Source organism: Sparus aurata, chromosome 17 (genome assembly GCF_900880675.1).
Source record: "Sparus aurata chromosome 17, fSpaAur1.1, whole genome shotgun sequence".
NCBI classification, from domain to species: Eukaryota; Metazoa; Chordata; class Actinopteri; order Spariformes; family Sparidae; genus Sparus; species Sparus aurata.
Window position 1 is genome coordinate 16,841,357 of NC_044203.1, and position 25,659 is coordinate 16,867,015.

Here is a 25,659-nt window from a genome sequence, read left to right on the forward strand (position 1 = left end):
TTGAAACAGACAAAGGAAGCTAATTTTTATCTTTGAGAAACTGGAACACAGTTTTATATTGGTTAAGCACCTTGACTGATCAAAGTTTTTTACTTTTTTTTTCATCCAAATTTGAGAAATACTCAAGAACGCTTGGAATAGCACACCATCACAGCTATGAGCTTCCCAGTGCTAAATCTGTAACTAAAAGCAATGGTTATATCTTTGACCGTTTTCTACTGTGATTACTTGTGTATTTATAAATAAGACGCCTATCAATTTTCAATGTCTCTCATAATCAATAAGCTGCCCTTTGATCAATCAAAATGTGTATCAGGCAGTTTCGTTTTCCAAGATGAAAAACACAAAGATCCCTTCACAAAACGGCCCCCCTTCTTTTTCCAACATTAGCTCGTTTTAGTCAGCAGTCCTCAGATCTCAGTGTGTTGAGTTCAGCCCTGAACTGAGCTTTACCCCCTTCATTTCCTTTTTCTTCCATTTTTTTCCCTCTCACCATCATGCTCTCTCCTTCTGGTGCAATGCAAGATCCTAATGAGGTGCTAATGAGATTCCCAGTCCTCTTCTGAATCAGATTACAGTGAATTATGTATAAAGCCTTTAAATCACAGCTTTAAAATTACACATGTAGCAACATGATACCCTTGTGCCTTCACAAACTGACAAGCACACTGATGGTGCTGATTGCTTTACAGACATCGCTGTATGCTTGAACTACTGAAATGAGACAGTCATTATTGTGAAATCATCTGGTGATAAAATTAAATAATGTTAGAATTCCAAAATATGCGGCCTAGTTGTAGTATGTTTCTGTTTGTTTACGTGTAATAGTTTAATTAAATGTGAGAGAAGATTTCAACTTTGGTCGTGTGCAAAAGAAATTAACCTGGAAGTTTGACAAATCAGATTCACCAAACCCAAACTGGGGCTTAAATATGGACGCAGAAGCGGGGAGGACATAAGTGAGTGAGAAACTGATAGACAGAGAGGTAATGGTGTGACCTTGTGAAGGTCTGTCATCACCTGCTGGGAGAAAAATTACCTGCAGTAGAAAGCCAGAGCACATGAAAACACATCAGCATCCACTTTATTCTACCCCCTTGCTCCTACACAACCTCTTAAACTACTCCCAAATGAGGAGTATGATACTCACTCAAAATAAATTAATTCAATAAAAGGAGTAGAAATGACTCTGGTGGGTCTTCTGCTTTTGTTAATTGGGAGCAAAACAACCTCACTCTCCTTTACCCATTACATTTCATTTCTTTTATCACTTCTTTCTTTCTCTCTTCCACTGCAATTTGTCTTCTTCCATCTCACACTATACCACATTAAATTTGTTTCATGCTACTGGTGCTTAAGCATTATTGTTAGAAAAGTATTATATTTTAACTGTTTAAACGCAATGAAACCAACAATTTGATTCTAATTCTGTAACAGAGTTATTGTGGAAATACTCTGTACTTCTTTATTTATTTTGTGTGCAGTGGTAACTGGTCCAATGTACTTAATATGTCTACTGTATAGGTCTATAAAAAAGCACTATTGATTATTTTTCTAAAAGAACATACGTGCAATGTCTTTGTTTCACTGAGAAAATATTGATTTGCAATTTGCACCTTATGATGTACATCCTTCCTTTCTTTTAATATATAATAATCAAATAGTTCTCCTGTGACGAGTATCATATGAAGGGTTCCATTTAACATTTACTTACACTCTATACACACACACTTTTAGTGCGAAATATTAATTGGCTTGTTATAGCTTGCCGAGTCACACATTCTTGGTTGGACGATTCCAGTAAATTCTGCTTAAAACTGATCCAGAGAACTGAAAGGGAGCTATTTCATGTAATCTCAATGCCATTTCACACATCAAAATTAAGTGCAAGTCCAGTATGTCAAAATTACCAACTGGGACCACTTCATTGACTTACTACTGTGATGAGTGATTAAACTTAAGAAAAAACAACTCTTTCATTTTATCTTAGCAGGGAAAAGCACAACAGGTTGCATAAACAGCTCATAATGTAGATCTATAATATTACAAGAAGAGCTAGAAAAAATCATAATGGGATTTTTTGGTGACAATCTTGAAAATCTAGCAACACAATTATTAAACATGGAAACATTTATGATATACAATTATTTGTGATTAATTGTGCAGGCTGACAATAACTGACGCGCCAACATCCGTCCATCTCTAGGTATTTCTCTCTCCGAGTGGGATTTGTCTCGATTGTATCTCTAACTCATATCCTATTTGTGCTCTATATCAGCACTGTTAATCTTTTTTCTACTTTTCCATACCGTTAATAAGGCGAGATTGTTGATGTCCAATCCATAGCAGGAAATTAACTTTTTTTTTTTTTTTTTTTACTTGCAACAGTACTGATACAGTTTGACTTACTCTCACTTGTTTGGCAAGGACTAAAATATTACAGGACTCTCAAACCATGGTTGGTTACCTGAGAAAAAAAAGCCTGGCATTAACAACTTGACCACAAGAAAATAAATTAACCACCTTTTGTCCAAAAGCTGATTTCATTTCTTTCACTGTGCCCCACACCCACACACAGCACACACTGTGGGCATGCTGGAGGTACTCAAGAAATGAGGTAATGAGGAAAGATAAAATGTTAAAAGACTGAACTGAGCAGTGGGAGAAAGTAAAGAGTGAAGCAGGTGTTAAAGCAATGAGGTGGGAATTTCTGAATTTAATCAAGCCCAAGTGTGTGCATGTGTGTGTGGTGCGTCTGTGTGTGTCTGTGTCCGTCTTCATTTCTCTCCTGTCACTATAGTGGCAAGAAGGGTCCTCAGAGGCTAAGATCTGGCCTCCCACATGCCTGAAGGGGAAAACACACACTCACACAGGCACACAGGCACAGATGTGGGGGTTATCATGGGAAATAACTTCATACCAAATGGAGCTTTTCATGTTATTGATCAGGAACGCCTACTTGCTTTCACTCACTTGGCAAAATGCACATAAAACTCAGTTATAATTTGTAAAATTGTGTCCTTTAAGTATTCAAATAGAAACGCCTTCAAAAACACATGGTGCACAAAATACTAACATACTAATTTATGAGGCAATGCCAGCATGTTTTCTGCAAAATACACACAATATGGCAGTAATTGCATTACTCTGACACTATTGTGAGCAAAATGACCTCTAAATCACCAACAGCAAATATAGTAAATACAGTAAATCACCACATATACACTATAGAAACAAATACAAAGGCCTATACCTATACCAACACTATATGACTTCAAATACAGATGTTGACATATGGACTATGCACTAAGTCTCACTGATCAATGAAACACACACACACACACACACGCAAAGCCCCACAGATACAGCCAGGTGATTCATCACCAGCTGAGGAGAGCATGCCCTCCAAACCCTTTTAAGGGACCTCTGACCTCTTCAATGACCTTTCCAAAGGGTCACTATATATTTATCAAACTACATAATGAGCATTAACAACCACCATCACTCACTATGTTCAGCCCTCTCCCAGAGAAAAAAAAAACAAACATAATATATAGGCCAAAGAAAAACACTACCACCTTGTCAGCTTCCTGCAGAGACCTCCCATCTCATCATATTTCACCATTTTCTTATTATAGCTGGCAGCTGACATTGTCTCTCAATCTTGCACTCCTGCCTCTTTATTTCTCTTTTCCTTGTACCTCCTGTCTTCTATTCCCTGTTCTCGGCCTTCGTCACATTGTGTACCACACACATACAGTTCAAGTCAGTCACTGATGACTAATACGACATCAGTGGTGAGATCTAGCTGCCTGTGGGTTTACTGCATTGCTGTGTCTTCCCGGTGAAACACAGATCTTTTGCATCTCAGCCTTATTGACAGAGTAACAAAGCTGTGACGGTATTATTGACATCTGCTCTAATTATCACTCTGAAGGTTTTGTATGTCAAACTGAGATGACAGACATTTTGTTCATGTTTATTTTTTTTACTGATTTAGCTTTCATCCCTTTAGTGGGTGGATGAATACCTGTATTCTGTGGGAACAAACAAAAGGATGTTCCTAACGAGTACTTTCCCTCACGTTTGAACAGAAGTTTAAACTTAGACCAATCTTTTAGTCTTAAAGTAGGACAACACACAGAAAACATTAAAAATAGAGCATTATTTAATCTGAAAAAAATATTGTGTACATCATAAGAGCCAGCAAAGTTTAACTGACTAGTATTGCTGGTGCAGACTAGCAAGGGTAGCACGGTCAACTATGGAAGTTTGCATATTCCTAAAACAAATTACAACCGAACACAACCCAGCACTGCTACAGAAGGAAGTGCACAGCATGATGTGACGTGGTGTCTTCACTTTGACATGCACATATACACTCATGAGATATGCGTTTTATGCAAAACAAAAATGTTCTACATAAATGACAAAGTCTGAAATCATTTATTCAAGTATCCTACAGTTACTGTCTTTTGAAATGTAAAGCCTCTTCCATCCCTTTCCAGCTGTTCAGTTCCAGTGTCAGTGGCATCCTCATCTGTTAATAAGACATCAGTGTTTCCTGAGAAAAGTAAGAATCGCGTGACAAGTCCATCAAACCCCCCACTGAGGGGTTTAGCACCCCTTCATTCCCTTAAAGCTCACACAACATGGAAACTGATTTGCCAGAAGGAGAGAAAACAGTTAACATGAAACACTGGTAATCCTATCGAATCATAGTGGGCTGATATACACACTCTGCTATGATATCTTCTTTCTCTGTTTTTCCTGTCAGTCTCAAATGTATGTAAGTCAGAACAATGACACAGCTCTTAAATATTGCATCAACTCTGTTATTTATTTCATGGCGTATTGTACCACTGTTTTTAAATTTAATGCCTGAGCAGGTGGATAACAATGACAATATAAAAGACAAAAATACACAACTGATAAACAGCAAATATCCAGTCAGATTCATTCATATAAAGTTTCACATAAAGTGTTTTCTCACATTTTCTTTGACATCAAGGTTTGCTTATTTGAAAAAAATAAAAGTCTAATTCAAATTTTAAAGGCCATAATTACCCAAAAGTACACACAAAGACAACATTTTTGAACTGCATCAAGTAACCTCTGTAATATTTTTATCATTTAAAATCCTATTTCAGCAAGGAAAATCCAGGATATGTCTCCTCTCTCCACTTTTTGCACATATACCCTTTCACCATTTCTCTCCCCAAGTCAATTATAGATGACTGGTCCCATTTCCAGACTCATCCTTTCACAAATGTTTAAAGCCTTAATCTAAAACAGCAGTATGAGACACCACGGTGGAAAACATATGGCCCTTCACTCTGGCCTTAATTTTAATCTGATTGATTTGTGGCATGAGATTTAAGAAATGTTTTCCCACTTCTAAAATCACTAACGTAGAAACACCGCTTCAGTAGAATTCAAGAGGTGATGACCTGAATTTCGTACTTTTCCTACCCATATGATATTTCCTTCTCTTTACCATTATCTCAGTCACATTCCTATAGAACTTGGAATGGCCAACATGATCGCTGACTTCTTCGATATGGATAAGATTTTTTTTTTAAAGCCCCTCAACCAAACTCAGACTCAATCCCTTTACAAAATACAGAATTCAACTTGGGATTTGACTATGGAAACCCAGTTACTTGCAACACACCCGGGTGAAAGGTCCTCTCTCTATCTTAAACCCTATATTAACTTGGCCTCTTATGGTTCAAATCCACAATTGCGGATCAGCGAAAAGGCCAGAGCCCAGTGGGGTGCCTTAAGAGCCCAGCTGTCTGAACGGATGAAAGACGGGAGTTGTTGTGATTGCTGTTAAGGAAGATCTTGTAAGGACAGCAACAATGTGACTGTGTAGCAATTTATTTAAGGGACTGCTCATGCACACATACCACAACAAAATGGGGACATGGAAGAATATCAGTTTGTTTTCCTGCAGGCTTAGGCTTTCCTCAATTTGGGAAGAGAGCTTAAGATGTTTCACGGAGCATTTATCAGCTTTAAATAGAAAATGGGCTGTATTTCAGAATGAAAAGACTGCTAAAGCCTTATCACAGACATAAACCTGCATTTTGTTGAATAAATCAATGTCTGCCACATTCATCATTCATTTTAAATACCGGGCTCTGTACTGATAGGTGACTGATTTTATTTGTGGGGTAAAACGGTAACAATAGTGGTATACACACACAAGCAAGCACTATACATACACAGAAATTGTAGGAACAGAATCATTGCAGAAGCCAGACTAGAGGCATGTTTAACAAGATCCAGATGGATGGTGAGGGAGGTTGTCAGCTCAGGCCTTTAGTCCCATACTGTGAGCAGGTCTGCATTTTAGCCACATACAAATGGTTGCACACACACATGGACACACACTCAAGACTTAGATACCAGAGCCCCATACTGTGCTGAGCCCTGCATTCAAACCCACTTTGTAGAGCAGATGTGACAGGTTGTTTGTAAGGAGAATTCAGCAAGCACGCACACACACATGCACGCACATGCACACACACACACACACATACAGAATGCACATACAAATCAGGGCCCGTATTCACAAAGAATCTTAAGGCTAAAAGTAGCTCCTAACAGGCGAATTTAGGAGCTACTCCTAAAAATAATGGGCGTGTCAGTCGTAACTTTAGGACTCCTAATTTTTGAAAATAAGAGTTATTCACTAAACATTTTAAGCCTAAAAGTAGCACCTAAGTCTGGGAGACCTTAGAAGTAGTCCAGAGGACTCCTAACTCGCTAAGACCTGGTCACAGCCGAATGTTTTGGAGACGCTAAATGACAGGGAATTATTAAAACGATGTCGGATGGACCGCGAAGGGACTGAAGTTGTGGTGGAGTTGGTGAGGGACGCAATAACGTTCCCAACCAACCGAAACAATCCAATAACGCCAGAGTTAAAATGTTTGGCAACACACCGGTAATTGGCTACGGGGAAAATGCAGCTCTTCGCACGGGACTAGTATTACCTGGGGACCTCAAGTGATTTAGAAATTATCCCACCACGTCCGTTTTTCGTGCGGCGCGTTCGCACAGGATAAGCAAAGTCTGTGTTTTAACTCTAATTTACTGACATTATCCCCCAGGTCGATCGAACCGGAGCCCTTGCTGGAGCAGCACAACTGTTAGATATGGATATTTTTAATATAATAACTGGTGAGCCTGTTGAAAGATAGAAAAATGTTCCTTACCGCATGCTGCCATGCATGTAATCCATCTAATCATCTTTCGAAATTTCGCTCTTCTGATGAGCCTCCTGAATTTGCACCCAAAATGCTGTCAAAACTTTTATTTATAATTCCCAACGCAGCCTCCATAATTCTCGACCGGGAAAAAGGCAGAAAAAAGGTGCGGAAAACACAAGAACCTTAAGAAAAACAAAAAACGACCCCAAATCACATAGATGCCGATTCGCACGGGACTAATATTATCACATGACCTCTTTGTTTGGTGAAATGTGATAGGTAATTTGCGGTGGAATTTTTACTTTACAAATTATGGACATAGCAGATTTGCACGGGATTAAGATCACAGACCTCCGCAATTATTACAAATAACTGGAGATCCCCAGGTTATACTAGTCCCGTGCGAATAGGGCTTTCGTCAATTGGAAAAAGTGAGAGGGAGAGGGGAAAAAGTTGCATTCCATCAATACACAAATTGTCTTTGACGCATGTTACAATATACTGGACATTGTTGTGAAATGGCCCGGATCAACACACGATTCCCGAATTTTAATGGAGAGTGGTTTGACGCAGCTTTTCGAGCAAATGCCGCTTTTAGTGGCAATTCACGTTTTTCATCGCAATCTTCTAATTTGTCATTTTTGTCCGAAGCGTTTTTGTTGGGGGGGGGGGCACTTAATTCTCATCATAAACACATTTCTTCATCCAATATCTTTTGATAGGCTTTGTCATGGGCTTGTCGGCAACTTCCTTATTTTCACTTCATGCATTGCATAGCCTAAATGACTTTTCAATGGGCTGCCCTGTCACTCAACAACCAATCACCGTTGTCACCGCTTCTAAGTGCGTCCTTATAAAATGACGTCATCCATAGCAACAGAGAGTTACTTCTAGTTTAGGAGTTCACTGTTTTCATAACTAAAAGTAGGTCTCAGCGGCTTTGTGAATTACTTTAAGAAACGACTCCTTCATAAAAACCTTTAGTCCGATTTAGGAGTACTCCTAACGTTAAGATAAAAGTCTTTGTGAATACGGGCCCTGTTTCAGAACAGAAAACATCACTAAATATCTGAACCGAAGAAGCCTAGAGATGCTCAGACTTTGGCCCGTCTGAAATAATCACAACATCTGATCCTGCGCTGGTCTAGAAGTCTGCTGGTCCTCTAATTATCTCCATCACTGGCACCCTCTTACTGCATCTAAAGGCAATGAATGTCCCTTTTCCATGAGTGTGTGTCTGTGTATTTCTTCAAGGCATATCTAAAAATAGTCTGCAGAGTCAGGCGGTTCGCCTTAACTAATACCATCTCTGTGATTTTCAACTTTTTTATGTGTGCATGTGCTGTTTCCAGCTGAAGACACAGTCATGCAAAAGCATTTGTACAGTACACACTATCTTGTGGTTATCTCTTGTACTGGCACTGCAAGTCCAAATCACAAGCCATGGAGGTAGTGGATTTAACTTCTCAGATAAGAATAAGAGCAAAACCTTAGAAAACAGACAGTATTTCACTCAATATGTAAGCGTTGTGCTTATATTAACTGTATCCTAAAATACGAGAAAATTGCAGTTTCCTCTCTACAGCAACGACAAAAACTTTAATGACGTTACTACTGCTATTATACACAGTGTCTTTATTGAGGTTCTCTCCTAATGGTGACCAGATAAATGCGTAACAACCTCTGACTCGACATCCACTATTAAAGCAGCTAAAAATACTTTTCACCTGACTTGAGAGAAAATAATACGTGGTCTTTTAAAGCTGATAGAAGCTGATAAAAGTCAAGTCTGCGAGGATAGGGGATTTAAACCATATTAGCCTTTCATCACATTACATTTATCCCCTCTGATGCCTGCTTTGCCTATCACCTTTTCTGATAAACAATCTTAAAAAAGGGTGTTACTTCACTTTCAGACTGCCTTGCACGAAATCTAACTTTTTGTTGTTGCAGCTGAATGTCTTAGGTTAAGCAGAGACAAAAAGTACAAAAATCTAGCCTGACAACAGATAAATGATTTTAAAAAGGATACATCTGTTGGGTCTGGAACTCTTAAAACCTGACTATTACTCAAAATCCTTTTAACAGGTTCATGTTAATGTGAGTTAGAACAACGCTGCCCTGTTAGCTTGGATAGGAAAGGCCCAACATAGAGGACTTTAAGCACTGTGGTACAGTGAATAACGCAGGTAAAGGTGTATCTTCCTGTATCTGCAGCTAATTGAGATAGAACCTTCAAAATTCCTTAAAAGCTGTTCAATGAAAATATGTCAACACAGGTAATGTTCACAACATTGGCAGCAACTCACTGAATATAAGATAAACAGAGGTAGATTAAACCAAGGACAGCACAAGTTACATATAGTAAATAGGAGCATCCTTCTACAATAGCTTCTGTACATTTACAAGGAGTACAGAGATAGAGATGTTTTTACAATGAATAAATGACAGATCTGACATGGTTGTACTGGTTACATCAATGGAAATGAATGCTTGTTTTGACCATTCACTTCATACCTAATCACATGCGTCCTTTAAGGCATTTACCCTTACCATTACAGGAGCATAATCAAACAGAACAAGGCACAGTAGAACACAGCAGAATGAAACCAAACTAATAATAAGTTGCTGCATGAAGTGAAATCACAGAAGTGAAATCTGTGAAATGTAGAGGGCTGTAGTGTGTTGTGTCACCATGAAAACCACAGTTGTAAAAGTGCTGATATGCTCTATCAAGTAATAAGCCAGAACAATAAATCTAATCAAAAGAAAAACAAAATAGTGCAGAAAGCAGACAAAATCCCCTCCCATTTTACTAGACAAATCATAATGTTTAGCAGCAGAGCACAAACACATGGAGTACAGTCTTCACACGCATAGCAGTTTAATTACGTGCAGATGAAGACATGTTAAAAGCAAGGTTATGGTTATGGTTCTCATATAGCCCTGAGCTCACTGAGGCCAACACTTTATGACGGCTAAACTCAACTACACTCTCTTCACCTCACCTCTCCGTCTACGTGTCTGTTTTGCCTCTGTGTCCGTCAGTCTGTCTCCGCCTCTGACTATTTCTGTGTCTGCATGTACCCCAAAATGTAGGCTAATGCCCTGCAGAACTGACAGATTAAATGCCAATCCCTGGGTTGTACAAAAACCAGCCCCAGGCAGCCAGCTCTCTGTGTGTGTGTGTGTGTGTGTGTGTGTGTGTGTGTGTGTGTGTGTGTGTGTGTGTGTGTGTGTGTGTGTCCAACCAGCTAAATTCCATGCCTATGTGTCTGCTGAGCTGGGTGAACACAGACATAAAACAACTGCCCTTAGTAAAAAACTCTAAAGGTCACTGCAGATCTCAGATTGCTTATAACTTGCTGTCATGTTCTGATGAAAAGAAAATATTTTTGGCCTTAATGTCAGTCAGTTCCTGTTTGTCAGTTCATTTAAAACAACATGCTATAGGGCCAAAATCAACATTATAAGCTCTGTAAAAAAGAAAACCTGTCACTTGACCACAAGGCAATGTAAGCCTTTTGATTGATTCTTGGAAGAACAAACTAGATTAATACATATTTATGTGCGTATGTGGGTGAGCAGTGTTCATGGTTTTCTGGGGTCAGTTTCCAATCCATTATTAATGGAAGAGCTCAGGTTTTGTCATTTGAATAATTTGTCTTCTGACAGATTGCAGCCTCAACTCTCTGTATTCTAGGTTCTGGAAATGGTTGTTAATGCCCTCAGACACAGACTGAAAAATTAGGGCTGTGGAATAACATGTAAATTTAGTTTCAAGGAAGATTTTCACATTAATGATTTTATTTGCAGAGCATGACCTTTGCCTCCAATAAATGTGAGGTCAGAAATCAGTGACATAAAATCACTTGCCTAATGTCAGTGAACATCCTTCTAATCAACAGATGCAGCCATGGGCTATAATCTATATTCAGCACCTCTAACTCCAACATGGATATATGGCAATGAATTTGAGCATTCATTCTGGACATAGGTGTTTGACTTTTACCAGGACAATTGAAGAGATACATTACAAATCTCAAGACTGATCCACTGCCAAAAAATATATAGCAATTGTATCAGTTTAAACTATCTGATCTAATCACAAGCTATCAAACTTACGATCACAACGTCAGGAGGGGACACAACAGACCTCTGCACCTCCAAAGTCTCAATGAACTTGACCAGCGAGCAAGTGTTGCAAGTTTAAGGGGTCAAGTTTTGTTCTCATTGCAGCCCTGTTCAAGTGGAGCAGAAATGCTCCCTCACTACTGTCTTTCATTGTGCAGGATTTGAGACCACATAAACATAACATAGGAGCTCCTTTCTGGCTCTTGTTATCATTATATTGCTTCTTTTTTTGTGCAGTGAACGCAGCATCTCTGTACTTCAAAAATTTATCTGGACTTTGATTACAATGGTAAAGGTATAAGCTTTAACTATTTGGGTCACTTGGGTTACTTTAGATGTCTTCATTGGAATTTGATTTGTTCTATCTATTCACAAAACATAGAATCTTTTGGACCCATCTGTCCTTCTGAAATAATTAGCAAAAAAAAGCAACAAGTACCAAAACACCAACAAAAAAACTGGCCCTGTTGGATATTATCAAAACAGAAATACACAATAAAGATAAACTCACTCAATACCTTATTTCTCAACTATATCAACTTTTACAGTTTCATACTGGGACGGATAGCAGCTAACTTAACATCAGTTTCCAAATGCACTTTGGGCAGCATGTGGTGTACAATACATTTGTAAAGCAACTTCTGCCAAGACAACACTGAGCCAACAATAGACCATCCTGTAGCCAGGGGCCATAACATATATATTCACCATTCCGCCTACACATCCGTTTTAAATACACAGTATAAGCACAGCACATACACATTGGACTTCTTCCAAGAGTTCATCTGTGTGTCCCTTTTCAATTAGCATTAATGATTTTTCTTTCTTATGGTTGGTTCATGAATATCAAAATTATATTCAAATGAATGTAAATATAATGTGGGAATTGACATATTTTGAAAACAGAAGTACAGCACTCAGAGTTGTGGCTCTAATTCGTTAAGCATACATTCCCTTGATCATACAAATTACTTGAGACAGCCAAGCGGAGAAATTCAACACACACACACACACACACACACACACACACACACACACACACACACACACACACACACACACACACACACAGAGCAGTTTAATTACATGCAGTTGAGCAACAGTTTTTTTAATGCATTCAGCGCTCATTGATTTGAGAGGTCTCTGACACTGAATTACGCTATAGATATCAGCATTTCAAACACACATACTGGCACTCTCAAATATCCATACTAATTGACTTTTTAGCATTCAGAAGCTGCTCTATTAGTGGTTTATGCTACTGAATGAGTTCCTGATTTAGAAGTCCTGCTGAAGGAGTAAACAGCAGGGCAGAGTGTGCCATCGCTCTAAAATTGAAGCTGGAGGGAATCCCATCTCCCACACATGTCAACTCACCCCTGCACGCTGAACAAAATGATACAAGCCAGCTCCGCTTCGAAATGCTGAGGGCAATAGTTTGGAGAAGCAAAATAACACCACAGACAGAAATAATAAAGTAAACTAATTAATGCTCTTGGCTTTTGGAATCCTTTTGATAATCACAGATTACATCAACAATTTGAACCTCAGTGTCCTTGAGCAAGACAAAAATGTCTGGGCTCACTGAGGATTTAACCTAACCTCATGCAAAACTCAAGTGTGCTTAGTTCTGGGTGCACAGAGAATAAGAGCACGCACGCACACACAAACAGAATTCACCGTGCAGACTGAAAACTAACCTCAGTGTTATGCTTCAGGACTAATCAATATTTTTTGGTGGTTTTTCAATGCACATGCAGAACATATATACTGGCATTCTCTCACAGAGTAATCCTCCACACCATGCACAAGCACATGCACACACGCACACACAAGCTGCCTGGGCTTACATCCACCTGACAAACCCCAATACACAAACACACAAAAACAACTCCTTACCCCACACACTTGGCACCAATGCCAACCAAGCCCCAGTTCTCCAGAAGTAATAAACCATCTTTTCACTGCGTCTCTCCAAACCATGATAGAAGACTGCTGAAAGACGCTGTGCTTCCATTGCAAACCCCTCAACTCATTTACTAGGACACTGATTGTTACTTCTGTGACCATACGTGTGCGTGTGTGTGTGTATGTGTGTGTGATTTTGTGCATGTGCTTTGTGCGGCACAATGTCCCAAATGCCACCGTAATGGGGGACAATTTGTCTTACACGCTCATGTACTCACACACACACACACACACACACACACACAGAGACACAGACACACACAAACACGCACATCAGTAGAATGGGACAGAATATAGGACTACAAAGTGTCTTTAACCTACACCTCATTGTGTAAACTAAGCTATGAAAACAGCAAAACTCTGCCTGAAATCCCACACATATTTGTTCTTTTACTGAGCACCCCACAAAATGGAGACGTGAAAAAGAAAATTAATCCATAAACTTAACATGCACAGGTGGAGTTGGCAAAGCATAACAGCATTGCCACTGAAAAGTGAGCTCAGAACAGCAAGCTGAGCACCATAGCATACTGTTGCACAGCTTATTAGTTAAGTTCCAGTGCAATGCCCTCCAACTATCTCCCTTAATAAATGACACAGGTGAGACATACACATGTACACATAAGCAGAGGGCACTCAAGGTTAATTCATTATAACCTTGAAAGACGTATCCAACAGAAAAACTGACAAACCACTGCCTTGTATGTGAAGATCTTATTGACAGAGGGCAGAAAATGCAACAAACTCCACATCACTAAAATTATACTAATACAATTTAATAATAATAATTCATAATATCATCACTTTTGAGTGGTCAACAAGGGCATGAGTACAAGTATCAATTGTGAATAAATAATGTGTTTTAAATAAGATGAATGAGATCTGTTGCTATATATAACATTTTCTCCTCCTCAAACAAGTTACCTAAGACTTACGTAAATCAAAATTTTACATTAAAGGTTTAAATGCATTTAATTCAAAATGAATTGCTGAATAAATTCAAAGACATATTTTAAGCACCACCAGATATGATGCCCCAGCCTGTATAAAATGTGTGTATGGTACCAGGAGGTGCAGGCATACCGGCCAGTGTGTGACTGAGCGCAAAGCAGACCGTGTGCCTGCCTCCTCCTCTCACTTTCCCACTCTGTCGATCATATGAAGAGATGCCAGAAAAAAAGGAGTTATGAAAAAAAAGAAAAACTTAAGTGGGCATTTGGGTTCTCTCTGATCCCGTACCCCTTAATTTTGTGTATGCAGTATGCAAGCAGCGACTGATGAAAGGCAAAAAACTTTTCATTCGTGTGTGTGTGTGTGTGTGTGTGTGTGTCCCTCCCAGTGAATAGAGCATTAATTGCATTAGCATTACAGCTGGGTGATTTCCAGTCAAAGAAAAACTCTGGCATCAACAATGAAGGCATTTTAAAAGTCTTGAAGTGTGTTATTATTTTGCGCATTTCAATTGAAACATTTTTTGCGTAAAAACTGGCATGACAGAAAGAGTGAAGCAGAAAACGAGCACAAGGAGACAGTTGAAACAGAAAGACAGGATGATTGCACTGATCAAGCTGGCCGAATGAAATTCACCCTTGAAACTGTACTAGTGCAGTGCCTTATGATAAGTTGCACCTTTGGCAGATTGAGAAAATGTAAAATGTGACAGCTGAAAAAATGCGGTTTAGCATAAAATGCAAATCATCTATAAGAGCCAACCAACTAAAAATCTACAATTTGTCCAATCAAACGTGTCAGACAACAGTTCTGTCGCAGTGCTGTGGTCACTGAGGCAAGAGGGTTGTTACAGGTGTCCAAATGTATAAAATATTCTTCCATGAGAGCATGGAATGAACACTCTTTCTCTGTTTGGTTAAAGGCCAAAACAGCCGGAGAGGTGTGTGGTCTCCACAATGCATTCATTTGTAGATTATTTTTATCAAAATTTCCCAGAGTCCAAAGAAACATAGTGAAAATGTTTGTTTTGTGTGCCCAACAATCAGAACCCAACAATAATAAATTTGCTTTCCTATAAGAAAAAGAAAGTCAGCTAGTCTTGATGACCTACAGCTTGCAGGTAGCAAAGGTTTGGCCCTTTTTTGGGGGCCTTAAGTGACTTAAGTGAAAATAGTTGCACTGTGATTTTCTGTTGATTGAGTGACCAGCTAATTGATGAATTAACTGATTGTCTCACCTCCCAATTAGTGAAAAATGGAGCACCCTGTCAGTCAGAAGAATCAAAACTCTACCAGAATTTCTAATAAATCAGTACTGATCTACATAAAATTTGATTTGAATACTTTTTATTTGATATAAAAGAGATTTGAGTTCCCATCATATCATTGGCAGATGCACTCATGAACTACAAGTGATAAAGACTTTTTTTTTTTTTTTTTTTAAATAGAGGATTTTTTTTCCGCAGCCCAACGCCACATGCCGGAAATCCGGCACGGTGCCGGAATACTTCAAGCCCTGCACTATTGTCTCATATTCTTCATATTTTGACTAGTATGAAGATGTGAGCATTCTAAAATATCTTGTTTCACGCCGAGACAATCAAATTCTGGTTGAATCATTTTAAATCTGCAAAAGCGACATTGAACCTTATCAACTACATCTAACCTTAGGTGTGCAAGTGGATAGCGGGATAATATAAAGGAATACGAAGTACTTTTAGATCATGCTCGATGTTGTCTTCCCTATAGTTCTTATTTCAGCAGCCACACAAAATAGTCCTGATAGCTTTTTTCCACTACAATACCTGCGGATACCTGTTTGCTAGATACATTAACATATAAGACACAAAGTGTTTGTGTGTGTATTTTGTGCTTTTCATTACTTGATTGAGTTTCTGAAGTGATCCTCTGCAGGGTTTTTGACAGTGCAGCTGTTGAGCACCCACAGGTCTGCTTCTGTTGGGTCATCTATAGAAAGAGAGAAACTCCATTTATTTTTACAGGACATCATCACAACATAATAAAAGACAGAAAACCTATATCGGACCAATCTAACAAAAATATTGGCCTCATTTTAGTAGGTAAAATTAAGGTTAACAGTTTTATTGTTTATTTGTACATAAAACTCCGTAAAGTGGTTTGGCTTTTTCCAATGGCTTGACTGAAATAAACCAAGGAAGTTCATTCTTGACCCTGAGACGAGTAACTGCTACAAAACAAATCCAACACAAAGGTCCACTTACATGCTTTTAATGAGCAACTGCAATTCAATGTCTTGCATTTGTAACTGGCTACTCTAATTCCTCTATCCAACTTAATTTTGAATGCTGAAAATGACTCACTACATACCATGTCACTAACATGACGTAGTCAGTGAGTCCATACACAAAATTGTCACATTTTTGCCCTTCTTTCAGTATTAATATATAAATATTCCTACTTAGTAGTTAACTTGGCTAATGAAAATATTACATATTATCATATTATTATTGTCATTTATATAATATTACACAAATAATCTCATTTACATCCAGCTGTGCATACCTGCCATGCATTCATTAAAACCATCTTCTTGAAAAGGCTGGTGATATATTTGTATATATCAAAAAAAAAATTCAAAACCATGTCTTTCCTTCTGATAAGAAATGTGGGCTTTTGTTTTGTGCATGCTTCTCTTCCCCAGCCATAAAAACTGGTGGCTTGGCGAAGCACAAGGCTGACAGTTAAAACCCCAACTGAGAAGCATGTGTCCGAACGTGCTGTATTCGTGTCTAAAGAATGCTCCAGAATCATGTCTTAATTGGAAAATGCTGCTTTCGAAATAAGGCCTAATTCAGAATATCCAAACATAATATGCTACTTAAGTGACCCGAAGCAAATTCAAAATACTGTCATATTCGAGAGAAGAGCAGAAAATTGGTGTGTATATAAATTTAGTCATTGTTCCTTGCCCATGGAGCTTCTGGATTGTCTCACCTAGTGGACAGTTTGACATTCAATAAACTTCTAACAAAGTCAGTTGTTTGCAGTACTGTAAAACGGGCCTATTCTGACATTAAGAGTAAACTATGAAGGTTACTTTAACATATGCTTCATCAACATGCATGCACATACACACACACACACACACACACACACACACACACACATACATACAGCGGTTTGTAGCTCCTTGTGATGTTAAGCTCCGCTGCTGTTCAAGATGATGGTGGCAGGCTTTGCATGGCACTGCCAGGAGAGATGTCACACACACAGACACACATACTCGGGGGGATATGGCACGGCGGTGGTGGAGAGCTAGAAGCTTGCTCCTTTACGCCACATTGAACCAGATATTTCACTTAGAATCCACTTCGCTGCTGCAGTCAAGCATACACACACCCCACTCACACTACATTTCCTGCATTAGTTAATTTGATACACACCCGCAGTACTTTCAGTAACACACACAGCAGGTCCCAGGAAGCAGAGAATGGGGAGATTACCAACCACACCACACCTTGCCTTAGGTAAACTCTCCATTCTCAGTCCCCCTTTCAAACACAGTGTTTTCAGCTAAAGGACAAACCATTCATTCATTATTTACAAATACACAAATAAAGTTAAATGTCTATTAGCTATCATTCTGTCTGAACAATCAGTATCTAGGCTGCAAATGCAGACTTAAATGAGTTAGAAAAGCAAAAGATGAAAAATTACTATAAAATTAGATATACAAATAAAATACTATCAGGGTGTCTCCAAAAATGGAATTTAAACATTTACAATGTCAGTTTGCCAAAGAGTTTGAAACAAGCCTGATAAGGAGAGGCAGACAAAACTGTAAGTGAAAAGGCCCAAATTGTATTCACAATATTTTGATACTTTTGCATGAGCATGTCAATGTATTGCATGTTTTAATAGTTTAGAACACCAGCAGATGGGGTAGATAATGGACAGAAACCACCAAATTTAATAAAATGTGAAAACACATCTGTTTGAGCCTTGATGTGTATTAGCTGATAGTAAGCAAGACATAATGAAGTCTAATAAAAATAGTAGTACAGCTGCTCTTCATGACAGCACTAAAATAATGTGAGCCACTTTACTAAGATGGGAATCATCTGTTGTGGGGTTTGTTTGTTTGTTTGTTTCTTTGGGCCTTGGAGCATTGTGAGGAATCATCATTTGTTTTGGGACTGGACTGTAAATGGAAATAAAATAAAATACTGAGTAATCATTAAGCTCAAAAAACAAAGCTATAAAATGTATGTGATTAGGAAATGAATACTCCAGAATTAATTAATACTCAAGAGGGAGTGAGAGAGAGAGTAAGTTCAGCTGGGAGAGGGTGCCCCTTATGCCTACCTTCATTTGTGTAGGCAACCAACCAACACAAACACACAGATACACACACAGGCAGACACACACACATACAGGACTAGTGGGAGTGGTCTCAGCTGTGTGGTTGCCGTCTCCTCTCTGTCCTGAGGGAGACTTTCCAGACCAACAATAACAAGCTCTCCATCAATTTAAACACACAGACACACATACACACACAGAGGACAGATACAAACATCTGCAAAACAATCCTATCTACAGAGTCAGCAGTACTTACCAGCACAAGCATAAAAACTATACAGGAAAAAAACAAACCACAACAAAAACATGCAGGAGTTACCCTGCATTGATTTTTTTTTGATTTTTCTTTAAAGGTTCTTCTTCCTCATGAGGTTCTGAATCTGAGATGAAATTTCAAATAAACCGGCTCATATACATGTATATCAAAATTAGCAAAGTAACTGTTTATATGAACATGAATCCATTCATAATTGTTTCATTAATTGCTAAATATCATAGAAGGTGAAAATGAAGGTGTAAATATTTGTTTTTACTTTGATATTTAACAGATTAATTACAGTGTTACACTATAATTGATAATGACATAATTGATAAATAATTTGTGCAGAATACTAAATATCATCCAATAGTTTGGGGCAGCATCCACCTTTGCTATGCTTGTCCATGTTATACAACTAGCTCTTGTTCACAGGATTTTCAAATCCTTGTTTTTCCATCACTGCAGGAAAGCACATATTTGGAGCTTTAAAACTCTAATGCCCACTCAGTCAGCAAAGTGACAATGGCTGCAGCTGTTATTGATCTAGCATACAGACTGTAGCTAATACAACAGTCCATCTCCTTACAGTAGTAAAAGGCTGACATGGTCAAACTTCAGCAGCAGAAAATAAAAAGATCTGCAGCTCACACTGATGGAAAGCACATGCCCGCCTCCAGTACCACTACCACTGCAAGTAAATCAGGGGTCAAAGCCAGCACCAGGCATTGTAATTAACCAGGGCAGCAGCTTTTTCTCAGTCAGAAACTGTCAACTTGTTTTTTAAGAACTGAGATTATAGCTTTAAACACTTGTATCTAATCGTGGACTGTGGATATCTCAATCTGAATAAAGCATCCTCGTTAAGTTAAATGTTCACATTTAGCATAGATGTTGTTCAAGAAACTGTACATGGACCTGACACTGAAACTGGTACCTTGCAGCTCAAAGTAGAAGGGTCTCATTTGTGACATGAAGATTCTGTTCTGGCGCTCAGTGGATATTTAAGGTCTACGGTCATGTCAAAAAACCTTTCTTGTGCTTTTCGGACAGAGAAAGCAGTGTCTAATTATGCATTACAGAAACTCTGTGCTGAAGTGAATCAGAAGCGAAGTGGGAAAGTACAGAGTGATATTGATGTGTCACAAGATATCATACATCTCAGCAGTGGCTATCACAAATTATAGTTGGAAGAATAACACCACAGTCAATAGACTAAAATTACAATAGCTGTCAGATTCTCAGTGACAGTTATGGGACGAACTTTATCAAATGTTCAAGCAATAATAACTACCATCGTACATGTCACAAAAATGCATCGTCCTGGCTGTCATTAGCAGCAGCTCAGACTTGGCAGAGGAGAGATACTATTATTAATGACTCTGAATCTAGAAGATGCAAGATTTCTAAAAACGCTGATATGCATATGTTTCCATGTTGAAGAGAATAATGTGTAATTTGGTCATGAATAAACTGAACCATCCAGCAGATAGAATACTAAAATGGCCTAAGTTGCGAAAGGAGTAGAAAGTTAAGTGGATAAATTAAAATGCTCTCAAAAGCGTACACTCTCATGTATCTTTATGTTATGTTATTAAATGATTTTATGTAATCAATGACTGTTGATATGATTTTTGTATGTTATCTTCTTTTTTCCAAGCACGGACGAGGAAGGACAGAGTATTCATTTTACATTGAACTTTGTGCTATTTATGTCATAATCTACAGTCAGCTGACTGAAATTTCACTGTGACATTAGCATTCTCCACTGTCAAGTTTACACTTTAACCCTCAAAGAGGAAAACATTAATCCATACAGAACAACATGAGTGTTCCTCTGTTCATCTCTGCATTGGTTTGGGAAAGTAGCTTTGGGTGTGACTTAGCTTTTTAAGTGCACTTAAATTCCGACCACATTACCATATGCTGCTATTGGGAAATGTCTGGAAAGTACATTTGCATAAGATTTGCATCGGAATGGAGGTGCAGCCAATGACAGCGAAGTTATTTGGATATTTTTGCATATCATGCCCACCAGGTAATTATGTGCAAAGTTGTTGGGACAGAATGTGCACAAGAAACTGTTGACTTATCTTTTATCTGATAAAGAAAAGGCCCAGAGGGTGAGACAAGGTTCCTGGTTTGAATGTCTGTCTGTGTGTGTGTGTGTGCATCTGTGTGTCCATGTCTGTGTGTGCATGCTTTGCTGACTAAGTGTATCTTAGCCCTGTGTTGAAACTGCAAATGCATAGCCTTCAATCGTGCATGAACAGGAGGCTCAGAACATTCCTGTATTGGGATCAGTTTCAAGGAAGCAAAATAATATGCATGCACAGATGGATCCTAAGTTCGCTCAAAATATGCAACTACATGAGATTTAAAAAATAAAACTAAATTAAGAATGAAACTAAGCCAAATGTGAAACAGCAATGCAATTGTTCATAGACGTTTTACCTGCCTGGATTTAACTGGCCTACTATAAGTGATACTGAACAAAAATCCCACTCACATCGGGCTTTAGTCTTGTATGGGAAAGGGTATCGGTATATCAGGATCAGTATACAGTCATGCATCAAATAACTGTACAGTAGACAGTGGTCTTTATCCACACCAGTTCCGAGTTCCAACAGTGAAACAACACCCAGGTGAACATGCTAAATTTTGCTGAGGGTTTTTAAATGGTGCAAAGCTAAGACGATGGACCTGAACATCATTTAGCTGGAGTTGAGTTCAAAAGAGAGACTGAAGTATATCAAAAATAACAGTATGCCGATTATTATTTTACCAGCTCCACCAACATGTGATCAATAACTGGTCATAACAAAACAACTTGCTGTTTTGGCACTGAGACTTCACAGAGAAAAAATAATACAGCCCATATTTATCATATTACTTTATTAGATTTGGAGAGAAGTTGTAGTAGTAGTGAGGGAATATGAGGGTACCATTACATCTACAAATACCTTTATCATTCATGCACACACCAGAGTATATAAACACTATTTCTCTCAGTGTGCAGCCCACAGGAGAAAAGCCTGTTTTTTATTTTATCCAATATTGGAAATATATTCCATTTGGCCACAACAGCTGACCCCCAAATAAATTGTTTTGTGTGTGTGTGTGTGCATGTGTGTGTGTGTGTTATTTTCTCTACAATATAGAATATAAGGAATTCCACCACTCTCAAACAGTTGTCCCCGCTATACACAAAAGGAAAATGACCTCTCCCTACATGCGTGCATGTGTGTGTACACATAAGTGTGTCTTTCTGTTTTTATTTGTGTAAGTGTATGGGGATGTACCCTAGCGCATTCAAGATTCCCACCAGCTGACCCAAATGACTAAATCTAATCCATGAGGTTTATTCCTGTGTGTTCTTCTGTGTGAGCATATCTGTGTGTGTGTGAGCATGTGATATTCACCCTAAATTCACCCCTCAACCAAATCATACAAGAGAGACCTGGATATTAGAAAGGCACCACCTGGGGTCAGTGTGTATGTGTTTGTGTAGACGTATACACAAGGTCATACATAACACATTTCAATCTCACTGGTCCCTATGGAGATGAGGAGAAGGGTTATGGGAGCAGGTGCATGCACCAAATCAGTGTGGATAGAAAGATGGACAAAAGAAGAAGAGAGAGAGTGAGGATCAGATGGCTGCCAGTGTACACAAAAAGAAAGAACACAAAAAGGATTAAAGGAATAGGCAGGACAGACATGGAAGAGAGTCATCCTGAGAGAGGAATATAAAGAGACGAGTCAGTGTGAAGTGGAGGCAGGTGATAGTCAATACCCAAATGGGATTTAAAGATGACCAACTCTGTGAGGTAATAGGAGTAAAAGGAGAAACGGAGCCAGACTGACAACGAGACTAGAAATGAGGAAGGCGAAGAAAAACTGAGTGGTGGAGATGAAAGTGGAAGACACGTTGAATAAAAGGAGGATAAAAAGGGAGGAGAGGAAAAAAAATCAGCTGGAAAGAGAAGTGGGTGAGTGTCATCCATAAGTACCCTGCTCTGATCTAAAATGTCTAAATGATCTGAGACTGATATGTTTTAGTACACATGCCAGGTTTGTGAGTGTTCGAATTCACATAAATATTTAGATCTAGAAACACTATAAAATAATGTGTTCTGCTGTATTTGCACATTAAGTCTGCTGTCCAATTTACCCACCGGTGTGTGCAGCACCCCACAGAGAAAAAGACATGAGGCTCAGCTGCTGGGTCAGAAAGCACAAAACACACAAACAATAACACACAAAATGGTAATATGGTAATTTCTCTGAACTCCCATGTATCCACTGTATGCAGATGTGCCAATTCACACATGGAATTTGTAAACTGTAAATTCAACTATTTACCACACATAGGTGATACAGTCTGTGAAATCTATACACAACAGTAGATCATTTAAAACTGTGGTGATTATCTTATGGCTGCAAAAAATAAAAAGTAAATAAAATCACAAAGGCTCCAGTCTAACTTTTTCCACTAGTAGCACAAGTGCAAAAAATGTAAGGTGCACCGGCAAAAAAAAACCACACGCACATTTCATTTTTCTTCCATATTAAATGTATCATTTATAAATGTTTTGGTAAAAACAAACAATTCACAGAAATAAAGTGCCATTAAATTAAGGAAAGACAGACAGACAGGCAGACTAAGAGAGCAAGTAAGAGCAAGTCATTAACCATGACTTTTTAAAAGGGAGGCTGCAGTGCCACCACCTAGGTAAAGGTATTATAAAAACCAGCAATTAAAAAAGTAATTTCAAACTGTGTGAGAAACTACTGTGTTCTAACTCTCTTTCTTACTAAGTGTGATACCAGTGTATCGCACTGGTGCTCCTAGTTATAAAATTTCCGTCTCCAAAAATGTTTGCAAAATGTCACTTAATGGTCACAGTCTGGAGCCATGAAAGGATATAATACAACTACAGCTTTAAACACAACGTTGTTGCAACAGAACAGCACATATTTATATTCTCTGATGCCTATTGAACAAAGGGAGCACAGTATAAGTTGTCAACAGGATAATATTGCATACTAAGAGTGCTCCCTGGATGCAAGAGTCTTCTATGTTATTTTACTTTTCCTCACTTTCAAAGCCTCATCCTCATGTTATGATAGAAAGCATGCTTGTATTTATTGTTTATGTATCAGAATTGCTTTGTAATGCTAGGAATGTGGGTCTCAAAATCAACAATGTAGAAAGGTTTGCTCTCTCAACTCCATGCTCACCTAGAAGTGGTATGCAATGCCAAGGTAAAGGTTACATACAGGGGACTGTTTTTGTACCTGAAGAATCAAGGTTGTCCTTGTCCATTGTGTGCTTCCAATGCTTAACAAGATCAAGTCAAGGTAGGACTTGCTTGTGCCAACCAACGAGGGGGAGAAAAAACGCTCTCTTTCAAGAGCAGAGACCCTGGAAAATAGCACAAAGCTGTATTCTCTCCTTTGTCTCCAGTGGCATGTGTGTATTTACAAAAGAAAAGGCTGGATGGCTGTAGCTCAGGAGGTAGAGGGACTGTTCAGTAATTGGAAGGTTGCTGGTTCGATGCCCTGGATCCCCAGCTGCACATCGAAGTATCCTTGAGCAAGACACCGAACCCCAATATGGCAATGTATGATTGTATGTGAGGGGGTGAATGTGCCAAGAGTTGTAAAGTGCTTTGAGCAGTCAGACTGGAAAAGTGCTATAAAAATGCAAGTCCATCTACCAAAATGACAGTGGCAGGTACAGTATCTAAATGTAGGTGGCACAATGGTGTTAGCATGTTCACCTCACAAAAACAAAAACAAAAGCTTAACTCGTCTGGCTAGCCAGGGCCTAGCAAGTTTGCCTGTTCTCCCTGCTTCTCTAAGAGTCCAAAGACATGCAGGCTATAAGAATTGAGTACTAAATTATCAGCAGGTATGAGGTGTGAGATTGTTGTTTGTGAGGTGTGAGATTGTTGTTTGTCTAGTTAGCCTAATATGGGTTAGAATGATGATGGCTGTCCAGGATATGAGCAACAAAGGAATTACCTCAAATGTACCAGAATAAACTTTTAACATGTTGTGAAACTGTCCTAATCTAACACTGATGCCTCTATATGACCTACATAAGCAAAACAAGATCAAAAAGAAGAGTGGCTGTTCCTTTAGAAATACTATAGTTATTTTGAATGCCTGTCACAGGGTTGGATTACAATTTTTCCAGGCTGGATAAATCATAACATTATAACTTTTTTATGGTAGAGTGCTGAGGATGAACCGAGGGTCTTGCAGCCTGAAAAAAGAAGATGCTCAGCAGTGTGGTGGTGTGCCACTAAAAACAAAGTACGCTTTGTTTTGCTTTGTCCATGGTAACTGCCAGAAGCAAAAAAAAAGTAGTAGCTCTAAATCACCTTACTGCCAGTGTCAAACCTCAATTAATGGGCAATGCTGCACACACAACTAAATATCTGACCTCTTGAGTTTCATAGTTTGATGGGAAGTAAAAGTGGGAAGCAAATCTCACTGAATAGTAAACCAGCATACAGCATTAAATTAGATCAAGCCATGATGTATCAATATGTACTCAACTGACAGAAGCAACGATATAATAATATACACTGTCTGTACAGTGATAAGGCAAGCTTACAGCCCATGAATGAATAGCACATGCCACTAAAGGCCATGTGGACATTTTCCAACAATTAGATTACTGGCTGTCTGTTGGAAGGTTGGCAAAATGCACAACAATATTACTGACTAAACGATCGAAATGCAAGGAACAGAGCTGCCAGAGGTGGATTTCAACCAA

The 25,659-nt window shown here is 38.7% G+C and overlaps 1 protein-coding gene across 1 annotated transcript in view; it reads right to left on the reverse strand.

The window, feature by feature from the left end:
- The window catches only part of cdkal1 (CDK5 regulatory subunit associated protein 1-like 1), a 238,241-nt gene that overhangs the window by 186,635 nt on the left and 25,947 nt on the right, over positions 1–25,659 (reverse strand). The window contains exon 4 of the mRNA XM_030393565.1: positions 16,156–16,240. Within this exon, the coding sequence (XP_030249425.1) occupies positions 16,156–16,240 (85 nt within the window). The remainder of the gene's footprint in view (positions 1–16,155; positions 16,241–25,659) is intronic.